We start from the raw sequence: 12,597 nt of genomic DNA, 5'->3' as shown, positions 1-12,597 counted from the left end.
TCTAAACAACATAATTTTCCATTTATGTTTTTAAAACACTATTCTCTTAGGAGCTAAATCTTCTCCTTTCATAGAATGAAGAATCAGATAGATAGCCTAAATAAAAAGGTGACAACCATTCTCGAACAAATAAATGATTATACTTTTACTGGTACTGGAATCATACTAGCTCCGAGGTGTTTAAGGGCTCAGAAGGTTAAGCGTGTCTGGCAACATCACTTTAGACTTGCTATATTACTTTCCCTTTGTTGTTTTGTTTTGCTTTGTTTTTACAGTATCAATACCTAACATGAGATCCACCCTCTTAGCAAATTTTTAGGTCTACAATAGAGTATTGGTTAAGTAAAGGCACAATGTTAAACAGATCTCTAAAACTTAATCATCTTGAATAATTGAAACTTTATTGAAACCTGTTAAATAGAAACTCCCCATTTCCCCCTTATACTGGTAGATTAAGGGGAAAACGAAGATGGCGTCACTTCTTCCCAGTAGCCTTCCCTACCCTAGCAGATAGGTGGGCACTTCCTCCTAGGTGTTCCGCTCAGCATTCTTTTATACGCCTCAGACCTAAACCCTAGAGCATCACAGTTTTCCTCTGTGCTCATCATGTGCGCGTGTGTACATGTGCACAAACGTGGGAATTTCTTCCTATCTGGGGATCCAAGAGGGCAGGAGCTACGTCTTATTCATTACATTACATACTCGCGGCCTGGCAAACACATGTTTACTAAATGTCTGGCGTACAAATGGATGAATGAATGAGCCGACAAATTAGCAAGCCTTCGTCAGCCAACCAAGATGCGCTATTCATCCACGGTCACAAGATGGCATCGTGGCCCTCCAAGTCTATGCCACACCAGGGACACACTTCCAGGAGCCAGGACTGCCTCAGGATTGGGAAAGTCCAATCACCTTGAAGAGTTGGCAAAATACACATCTGTCCCTATCACATCTTCCTGGTGCTATTTTTGGAGTGGAATATAAAATTTTCTTTAAAAAAAACCCATGAGATTGAAGGGATAATCTCTAATATTTTTCTCCCTTTTGCATACAGGATCATTTGCAAAGATGTAAAGGGAAGAAAACCACTTTCCCTAGGGAACAGTTTAGTCCATGGAATTTTCTGACAATGAAAGAGAGCTGGAGTCATAGACAGCTATTTTCGGGGGAAAGAAAAGTATATGATACTGCCCACTTCCTATGTTAGAAGCTGAGCCTATCACTGTGACCTTAAGGTTCAGGAACTCTCAGATAACTCCTTGTTTGACTATCACTGCTCTACTCTCTGGGCCAGGGAAGTGCCTGGCATGGCGGCTGTTAGAACTTGTCCTAAAGTGGCTATTTCAGAGGTTAGAAACTAGTAAGACTGAAACAAGCTTCCTTCATCACAGTGGAAGCAGCAGAAAAATGACTTGATGGCAGGGTTAGAAAGTATCAGGAAGACATATCTGGAAAGAGGTAGCAATAGTTTCTAAATAACAATATTTTAGAAAGTCCTAGGTGTGTAATCATTACAGAGAACTGAACTTAAAGGGGTGTTACCTCCTAAGATCTCAGAACATTTTTTATAGAAAAATTTAAATGGCACTAATATTACATATGATAAAATATAATTCTAAACCTCACAAAGTGTTGGTTCTTGAACCACTACTTTAATATAGATTTTAAAGAATCATACATCAATATATTTTCAAATACTTTTGTCAATATTATTTAAAATAAGTTTTAATTACTGAATACTATGTGGAAAGATCTACTACACATGTCGACATGAAAGAATTGAGGTTCCTGCTTTCAAGGATGCTAATCTATTCTAGGTATACTGGTCAGAGAAGAACACTCTAAAGTGAATACCAAGAGAGCTATTTCTAGATCCAGCTTTACTCTCAGATTCGTGTGTGTGGTGCTTCACAGTGTAATTAAACCACACACCTACAGTCTCCTGCCCCACTGTTTCTCCCTCCCAGCACCCAAAGTGCAGAATGGCAGTGGGAGGTCACTGGAAACCTGCTGCCCAGCATTATCAATACTATTACCCTGCTGTGGAAACACACAATTCACTGGTATAATCAATATGTGGCCAAAGATACGTACTCTCGTTAAAAATCATTTGTCCTGAAGAAGGCTAGTCTTGAAAACATCAATGTTATGAACTTAGATCATTTTAACCCTTAAACACTTTAAGTGACCTGCTTTTCATGAAATCAGAAAGTTAAATAAATAACTACTTTGATTCTAAAAGAGCTTTGCTTTTTAATAACATTAGTTGTGATATAAATGAACACATTATGGTCAAAATCAGTTCCTTCTTTCTGTGTGTGTGTGTGTGCGTGTGTGTGTACGTGCGCGCGCACATGCATGGTTTAGAGGAAAAATGTCATCTGGTTTCTTAAGAACTGAGCTACGCCTGCAGAAGATGATTACCCTACAGCGCCGAGGAAGATCCCAAGGCTGCTGTTTGGGAGTCTAATTCTTCCCTAACCTCCAGGAGAAGGGGACAGTTGAAGTCAGACTGGGTGAGACCACTGGCAGTTGTGTCTGTGATGCCAAGAAACTTTCCAGAATTGCCCCCGACACTTGTCAACACGGATTTTCACAGTGGCTCAAGGCTGAGGCTTCGATAACCAGGAACTCAGGGAACCCCTGCATTAGAGGCAACCCCTCTGCTGGTATCTGGTACTGGATGTGCTACTGAGGGAAGAGGCGTGCGGGAAAGTGTGTCCTGAGGGGGAGGTAACGAGCGTGTGCTCCGACAGAGGCAACGTGGTGTCTGAAAGACTCTGCGGACAAATGCTGGCATCTGGGATGTGGTGCTCTCACTGACACTACGACTTCTGTAAAATGCTCCTAACCACCGAGAAGACTGGAGCGGCTTCTTTTTACGCATTTAGTTATCTAGATGATTATAGAGGAAACTCACAAAATCTAAAGAACTTTATGTTTGCCAAGTATAAATTTTTGCTACCTTTGGGGAGAACTACTCTTCCCTTCATAAAACCACCTTTTAATACTTGTTACTCATCTCCACGTCACGTTTCAGGGATCTCATTCATGTATATACACACAGGTACTCCAAGCTCACTGGATCTACACATGAATCGCTCTTTCGAACCCTAACACCTGGGCTGCCAGGAGTCCGGCAGAGCCAGCTTACCAGCAGTAGTCCAGCAGATGAGGAGGGAGCGCTGGGATGTAGATGTGCTGCCAGTACATCGGGTAGAGCAGGGCGACCGATCCATGGAGACAGGCGGTTAACTAGAATTTGTGAAAGGAAAACAGCAGTAAGCAGCCGCTGACCCTCCAAACAGAGAGACACGCTCAAGTTATCAAAGACTGAAGACACTCGTAAAACAATTTACTTAACGACCTGAATCACATTATCTCGACCAATTCTGCCTGCAAAAAGCCTCATGTTTCAGAAGGCCCTCTGAAAAACACATAAGCAGCCAAGTAGCTTCTTGGGCATCTTATGTGGACGGTTATAACTTCCTGAAAATATAGTGTTTGGGGGGCAAAACTTAGAACATATAAAAGGAAACCTGAAAAATTAGGCGAGCATCTTAGAAGGAACCGTAGGAAATTACAGTGTGTGCCGCCCAGGTTGCACTCACTCAGATTAATACACCACGATGCAATATGGGAAGGAGGAGAGGCTGAAAGCTCCTGGGGGATATCATTAGGGCAAATTGCCAAAGAATGAAACATGAGCCAGTCAGGAGAGTCTGGAAGCTGCAGTATCACCAGGGGACTCAACGTTCGACAGTTGGAGCTTCAGCAACGTGTGAACCGCGGGTGACGGTATCAGGAGACTCTGCTCACTGACACGGAGAATGTCACTATTGACCAGCGAGCTGCCCAAGCTTGACAGCTGTACCACAGGAAGCCAAGGATATCATAATTTCATATTTAAACTGTTCATTTCAGATTAACATCGTGTTTCCTAGCTTTATATCACAACAGCTGCAAATACACTGATGCTATTTTAAAGGTAATTGCCATTTTAATTGTTTTGTTTTGGCAAGCGGCTAATTAAATATTTTTTAATGCTTAACAAAGGGATATCGCTTTTTTTTCCCTCCCTCCTACTGACCCTCATCAGAATTCTTTCTCTGACTTCGTTTACATTTTAAATTATATTTCTGTATGTGTTGAGTAATTTCTTTAGCATTTAAAGCAATAATTAAATCAGCATTCTTCATTTTAAAGTTTTGCTATAGTCTGCATTTTCAAGACATTTACTGAATAAGTCATTTTATTTAACTTGAAAATCAGAATTTAAAAACAAAACCATCTGAAAATGCACCACAAAATTTCTATAAACCATTATTTCTATTTTATTATACAAAGAAATTAAAATTTATACATAGTAATCAAATTAATTCAAAAGGATAAATGTAAACAAAGTAACTCAATCTTAACAGCAACATTTGTCTATATTTAAGTGCAAAATAGTTCCACTAGATTTTTTAAAAGTCAGTTAAAATAATCTAATCTGAACCAAAAACATAAAAATTTTGACTAAAAGCATTTTCATCTTCGTCATATGTATTATATTTCTTTTCCAGTTAAGATTTTTAATTAATTTTATATGGCAAAAAATTTATTTGTTCCATTTAGAACGCTATCATTAAAGGATTTTATTACTTTGCACTTAGAAGTTTTAATAGTTTATCTACACTATTCCTTCAATAAATATTATTTTTAAAATTCCTTAATTAGAGCATACAGTATACCACTAGGAGGCATTCAGATACTTCTACAGACCAGATTTATTTCTCTCACATATTTGAACTAGAGGGAAATGAAAATGGGGTTGATCTCAGTTGTGTCAATTCTTAGAGAGCTTGCATGTGCTCGCTGGTTGTAAATGAGGTAACTTTAAATGTTTCAGTGTAACTTGATGGGCTAAAAGCACTTATGTAGCTGTGAAAGGCAGTTAATTTACTCAATTTCTCCATCTGCAGATAGATGGCTTTTAAAAGAGCTCATTTAAAACCATTTTAAAAAGGAAAGTATTCTTTTTTATTGTTGAGAAAATAATTAACAGTGTAACAAGAGGGAAAAAGTGCATTCTCAAAATGAGGAATGATAATAATAGTAACTTATTTTACTAGGCACACCCAGAGTCCAAAGCACTCTATTAAATGCTACAGCTGTTTCCCTATGCCCTTAATGGCTATCCTTAAGTGAAGTTATGAATTTCTCACTAATAAGGCACAATATCATCTGATGAATTTGACTGGTTTCTTAGAGGATGATTTCTGCAACGAGAAGCAAAGTCACAAATTTTCTGCAAAGGCCAGCATTCAGCAGAGGGTCATGCCAGCTAATCAAGATCTACCAGGAAAGAAGGAAGCTCTACAGGATTTGTTAGCTTCTTAGATGCAGGGGATCAGTGACAGGGGGAGGTAAAAATACTACCCATCCCACATCCCTGCCCGGCCCCAAACCTCAGTTTCTGGCCTAAGCGACCAGGACGAATTATTTAAAGAAATATAACAAAAGTGCCAGGTTCAGGTGGGACTGTAAGGAATGTGCTCTCACAAATATTGATTCTGTTAACTATGAGACATCCAAGTGGAGATTTCCAAAGAAGGCAGAAACCTACCAAAGAAGATCTTCCTTACACACCTAGCATCATGTAATAACTATGTGATTTAAAAAATAGAGAAGATACTATTACAGCATATATTTTGTAGAGGAGATAGTAAAGTTATAAGTAAAAAAAATACAATTAAGAAAAAATAAATTTACTAGGAAATTAAACACAGTTATATGCAAGTTGTATAAGGTAAGAACAATGAAGTACATCGTGGACAAAAGTTAGGGACTGGCCACTAAGAGGCTGTGCCACTCTGGCACACCTGCAAATATAACCAGATCCCAGTTTCCCAATCTTTAAAATAAGAAATATATGCTAGATGATCTATAAACCCCGTCTCTGAGAGATCTAACATTCTCTACTCTTGGATCAGATCAATTCTAACATTTTGTATTTTTAGTAATAATTAAGAATTGTTTTTCCCATACGGGTGGTTAACAGAACATTTTAACTAGACTATAATTCAGATCCACCTTCGAAATCTATCTAAACATAATCTCCAAAAGCTTTAAAGCACATTAGGTAACTGTGAAATTGGAGACATTATAGTAATTTACTTGCTTAATTCAACAGAGTTTTTGAGTACCTGCCATGTGCCATCATAAATCTCTACTAAGCAATAGGGACACAGAACAGAACAAGTTACATATCAGTGGGGAAAGCAAACAATAAACAAGTGAAACACATATTATGTCAGAGGTAAATTTTATGAAGAAACCTAAAGCAGGGTAAGAGCAGAAGGGCTATTCTAGACAGGAGCATAGGGACAAACTCTGATGCGGCCACATCTGCACTGAGACCTGACTGAAATATGGGAGCCACGTATGGTGCACTTGGGGAGAAGGGCATTCAGGAGTCCTGAGGTGGGAGCAGGCTTGGCACCTTCTTGGAGTAGTAGGGGGTCGGCTGATTAGATTAAACGGGAGAACAGCAGGAGTTGAGGTCAGAGAGGAAGCAAGGTCGGAACTGAAGAGCCTCCTGGGACACAGCAAAGACGCCAGATTTCATTCTGGATAAGATCTGTCCGCACCTCTGAACACAGTGCTAACTGTCACAACAAATCATTTACCTAGAACATTTCCAGAACTTTGCAAATTAAGGAAAATAAACAACATACTTTAGAAGTTTGCTTTGCAGAATCAAGTTCTATAAAGAAATGAGATCAGATGGAGTACAGTCTATAAAAATACTGAATCACTATGTTGTACACCTGAAACTAGTATAATATTATAAATCAACTACATGTCAATTAAAAAAAAAGAAATGAGATCAATTTATAAGCCAAGTAAGAAGGAAAAACTTCTTACTTTTAGGTTATTTATGAAATATTGAATCTTTAAGCTTAAAGGGAAATGCTAATCGTATTTCTTTGGATCAGAATTACCCCAAATTCTATGATAGGTTCATGATAGGGCTAGAACCCCATGGCGCTCTTCTGACATTCTGTCAGCTGTTTTTCTAACACCACATAAGCTGTTCTTCATGAAAGCAGGGGAGAGGAGAGAAGAAGATTCGGTGTTTGGGTTAGAACATGTTCCTGACATAACATCCTTGAAACTGAAGGACTTATACATTGCTATCATTGAATAAAAATGAAGTGTACTAAATAAAGCAAAAAATGTACCAAATAAAGGTTAAAGAAAAAAAATCTTCGTTAGATGGCATAGGAATATTTAAACGCACATATAATTTCACAGAGCACACTCAATATATTGAACTGATTCAGACCCAAAGTGTTGACTAACACAAAATAAAATCACTGGGGTATTTATTTCCCATATAGTACAACTGTAAAATAAGTACATACGAAAACCATGTGAAAGAGACAAGAACTGGGGCCTGTGAAATCAGAGGGAGAAACCTGACAACAAAGGTTGGCAACAGTGAGCTTAGTGGTGGAATAAAGGCACCTAGAGCTTCCCGTTCTGGCCACAGGTCTAAGGGAGCTGCTCTCACTGACAACAGTTACGAGAGCAAACGTTTATATGATGCTAGCTCTGTGCCAGGCACTATTCTCAGCACTTGACATACTCAGATTTAGTGCTACAACAACCTTATGAAACAGGCAGTATTATCACTACTCCCATTTTACAGATCAGGACACTGTGGCAAAGTTACACCAATTGCCTGAGATCACACAACTGGCAAGTGGCAAATCCAGGAGACCAACGCCAGCAGGCTCCAGAGTACAATAACCAGTATATTAACCTGCCTTTTGATATACAAAGATTCAAAATTCCCATTCATTGTAAGGCTCTGAATAATATATACTGGCTGAAAATATTTTATCCTAATTATATAGTGGAGAATGAGCCTCTGACTGAACAGACAGACAAGAACAGTTGACCTTTAAATGAAAAATTCAGGATCTAGGATAGAGATGCAATTTACAAAACTTTCCCAGGCATCCCCGTCTGCGCCTTCAGCAGGAAACCAGAAGAGCAGATTCTCTGAAAAATGTTACAAAGATAAGATACTTGGATAAAAATTCTACCAGTTATCATCTCGATCTGCATCTGCGAGTATATTTAGTTGGAAGCCAAACCAAAGTTCTTTCCCTTTGTGATATGGAATCTCACTTATACCTTGTTCTTAAACTACATATTTACTGAGGAGATCAGCCTACTAATACAACTAAGCAATGTTTTAAGCAATTCAGCAGACATCTATTTTGAGAAGAATAAAACCACATTATCAGATTTCCAAGGAGACGACAGGAAAACGATCTATTGAGTGGGATGACCACGACGGAAAACAGCACGATTCTAATTCACACGCTTTACAAGTAAAGATCTCATCCTGACGCACCGCCACTCCTGTTGTTCTAGTCTCTGTGTATCTCTTAGCCAGATTCTGCCTCATTTTAATGTAGGAGTCCCACTGCCTTCAACTAAAGTTCTATATGAGTTACTGAGGGGCAGATTTATGTCCCCTAGGAATGTATTTATGCACAAAATCCAAGAAATACTGATTAGAGACTTCATTTGATTTTTAACTGAATCAATGTTTACTTCAGAAATGTAAGCGCTATAAATACCTAAAGGTACACAGAATAAACTGCTGCAGATAGGAACGTGATAAATTTCCTTGTGGAATGAAAAAAATTTCACTGGAAAGCATAAAAAAACTATGTTTCAACACATTTAATTTACATTCACGTTTAAAAGTTGAGGACAAAAAAGGTAGCAGCACAGTACTTGAAAACTACAAAGCTATCCCCACTATAAGATATTCTTACTTGAGCAAAATTCTGACACTCGAATTAAGGGATAGTTGTAAAGAAATGTTTAGAGAAACAGCCATTTTATATCATGAAAAAAGACAGTATTTGGCTGTACATTTTTCTTTTTCAATACTTTTTTATACTAAAGTATCATCTTATATTTCATTCTCTTTCTCCATCCCTTTAGGATGGTAAATTCTGCTGCTTCATTACTAAACTTCATCCTGACCTCTCTGCATCATATCCAAGTCCCTTGGAAAGTTCTGCTCATCTCACGGTTGGTCACTGGTTAATTAGCTCTTCCGAGCCAAACAATTCTAATATTTTCTTGCTTGCTTGCTTCTTCCATGTACTCATTCTTTCACTCATTTGACACATGGGGAAACCAAGGCAAAGTTGAACCAACCTGCCCAAGATCACACAACTAGATGTGGGACACCAAACATGTGTCAGGCATCGCCGCTGGTGCTGGGGACAGAATAATCAGCCAAGGAGACAAAGCCTCTGCCCTCAAGGTGCTTTCACTCTAGTGAGCCTCAACATGCACCATGCCTGTCATACCGACCCCACCTCAATTCTGAATTCCTGTAGCTGTCACACTGCACATAAATGTCAACGCCTTCAAACACTTCCCCCCCCACACATGACTTTCCCCATCACTAAATTTACTGCTCTCTAGTTCACATCTCCAAGCCAATTCTGTAGCAGTTTAGCTTTTCCTGGAGAAGAGGCCCGTCTAGTTTGCCACAACTTTCAGGCGTCTGACACTGTAACACAGCTCAAGTGTATCTATCTTCTCTCCACACAGACTTCTAGACCCTGGATTCTAGAGGACCGTTCGTGTGAATTCTATAAAAACCATATATTTTAAAATAAGGCATTTATTTAAGAAATAAACAGTACAGTTAAAGAATCACTAAATTTAACAATTAGGAAGAACCTTAGAAATCATTCTTGTTCAATTCTTTCATTTTTTATATAATAAACTTCAGGATAAAAGGAAAAAATGGCTTATATGAAGTCACCCAATTTTTCAGGTGAGTAGTCAGGAACTGAAAAACAAATCTCTAATTTTAGAAGATATTATTGATATAATCACACTACTACGATATTTGGGGGCATATTCCAAATAACCAGTAAATAAAGTCTAATTGACTGAACGTACTGTTTTAAATAGTAGGCATCTCTGAAAATCATAACTTAAAATACCTCTCACCAGGAACAAAACTAATGGCAAACCACCAGCAACTGAAAGACAGACAACCGCAAGCAGGCCCAAAGGACTTCTGAATCCTTACAAGTGAACTATTTGTAAATTACAGGTATTTAAATGAGTATGAATAACTGTACCTACATATCATATGCTGCACCATTAAAATTGTATATAATATTCCCATATATACTCAACGTACACATATGTATATTTAGCAGGCATATCAAACACTTGTAAATATATACATCTATACATAAACACACACACACACTTTACAGAGTTACAGTTTACTAGTAGCAAATGACATCAGGCTCTGCCCCCATTATATGTCAGACACTAAGGAAACAGCTGATGAATATCTGTCCTTTGTGCGTCACTGTAAACTTCTCCCTCTTATTTACCTACCTTCAAGCAGACTCTACATCCAACAGACATTTCCTTATTAGCCATGTTTCTAAAACCCAACTCCATCTACCTTTCGTGGTCACTATTAGCTCAGGAGCTGGTCGCCTCTTTTTCTACTTACTGTGACTGCCTTTTAACAAGACAGCTGTCAGAGTTTTCCTACTTTATTTTTTCTAATGCCACCAGCTTCTCTTCCCCAAAACAAAACTGGTCACAGCATGTCCCTCATTTGCCTCCCCACAATCTGTTGGATAAAATCCAAACCCCTTCATTTAACAAACATGGTTCTTCACAATCTGGCCACTGCTATCTCTCCAACTACATCTTGTAGCATGATTTCTCTCTGTCACTCTATTTGCGCACACATACACACACACACAAGTATATATTTCCTAGACAAATCACAAATTCCTTCCAAGAACCAGGCGTAATATTGAGGTCAACCCTTTAATCTACCACCTTCCCTCCTATACTTCCCACATCAGAGTTCTAGTCACACTGACTGGCCTTGATTGACACTATATAATTTATTATTTATTACGATTCTAGAGAATCATAAGTTAATCACTTTGAAATTCCCACTACCTGGCAAATAATAATATTTATCGATACCAAATAAATAAATACCCTTATACTCTATGTTTGGAAAACTCTACCAATGTCAAATATCTCCTTCAAAATAAAGATCTATGTTTTTCTTCTCAAGTGGTTAACTAGTTTTTACTCTTTCCATTACACTATTTTATCATAGTAAATCACAACAAAATATGAGATTCATGGAAGCTGTGCCTTCAATTTATGCCTCTCAGATCCAAGTTCACTCTCTGCTACCCATCTGCGACAATGGATCTGGGCCCTTGAAGTATTTACCAGACGGAGGACAGAGTGAGCTCTGTCCGCAGAGGACACAGGAGACGCACTGCAGGAGGATGGGTCTGTGGCTTCCTGGTTCCGTGTGCTCTGGGGCAGGCTCCTGCAGGGCCTGTGCCTCTCCGGGGCCCGGCTCTTGTAGGACACTGGTCAGTAGTACCCAGCAGTAATACCTGGCACCTGCTTCAGGTGGTTCTGTAGCAGAACGTGTCTAGGGAGACATCTCCCATGGCAATCAGGTAAACTACCTGGTGGCAGGTTAATTACACTGAACCTCTTCCATCAAGAAGGAGGCTTGATTAGGTTCACCCTCACTGGAATAAATATTCTGGGTAAGGACTCATCTTCTCTGCCATAATCCTTCTGCCAGCACCACCACCATCAGACTCAGAATAACATACCTGTCAGCACGGCACTCCATAAAGCACTGAATCTCATCAAGGTATTCATGTAACAGCAAAGTAGAGCAAGAGGCTCATGTCCATGAACTCAGCTACTCTGGCCTACACTTATAACCTAGAAGCTGCTGGCCTAATCAAAAGGTGGAATGGCTCACGGACGACTCAGTTATGATGCCAGTTGGGAAAGAACACCCTTAAAGGGTGGGGCTCTGTTTAACACGATGCAGGATACGCTTTGAATCAGAAACCGTTTTGCGGGGCTGTTTCTCCCAAAGCCAGAATCCATGGGACCGGGAGTCAAGGGGTAGGAGTGGGGTGGGCCCTCTCGTCATCACTCTTAACAGTCCACTTGCAGAAATTCTAAGTCCTGCCCCAGCCACGTAGGGCACTTTTGGCTTGGGGATCTGACCTCCCAACAGTGGAATGCTTCCACTTGAACCAGAAGATGTGACTGCCACCTGGCCACTGAATCAACAGGCTAAAAACTGGGGTTAATCTACTGGCTGGAATGACTGATCTCAATAACCAGAAGTAAGTCGGGTTGTTTTTACACAACAGGCAGGCAGGACTATCTCTGGAACCATGGAATTCTCTGGGATGCATCTTGGTACCTCCATGCCTGGTAGTAAATGTTAACGGGAAACGACGGCAATCAAAAACAAAAAACAGAACTATCGAGGATCCAGACCTTTTGGAAATGAAAGTTTGTATCATTAAACCAGGTAAAAAAAAATCCAACCAGCTGAGGCTCTGGCTGAGGTGAGGGGACTATGGAACAGGTAATGAAAGAAGGAAGTCAGAAATACCAATTATGGTCTCATGAGCAGTTACATAAACAAGGGCTGTAGTAGCTTTCCATATTTTTAATTTTCCTATGTTTACT

The 12,597-nt window shown here is 39.3% G+C and overlaps 1 protein-coding gene across 3 annotated transcripts in view; it reads right to left on the bottom strand.

The window, feature by feature from the left end:
• DENND1B (DENN domain containing 1B) overlaps positions 1-12,597 on the bottom strand; it is a 265,632-nt gene that overhangs the window by 109,231 nt on the left and 143,804 nt on the right. For all 3 annotated transcript variants that reach the window (XM_029227517.1, XM_029227515.1, XM_029227516.1), the window contains one exon: positions 3,155-3,255. In XM_029227517.1, the coding sequence (XP_029083350.1) occupies positions 3,155-3,255 (101 nt within the window). The remainder of the gene's footprint in view (positions 1-3,154; positions 3,256-12,597) is intronic.

Source organism: Monodon monoceros, unplaced genomic scaffold (genome assembly GCF_005190385.1).
Source record: "Monodon monoceros isolate NGI ecotype Baffin Bay Population unplaced genomic scaffold, NGI_Narwhal_1 Super_Scaffold_18, whole genome shotgun sequence".
Classification (NCBI taxonomy): domain Eukaryota; kingdom Metazoa; phylum Chordata; class Mammalia; order Artiodactyla; family Monodontidae; genus Monodon; species Monodon monoceros.
The sequence above is the reverse complement of the archived record's forward strand: the minus strand, read 5'-3'. Positions and strand labels throughout refer to the sequence as shown.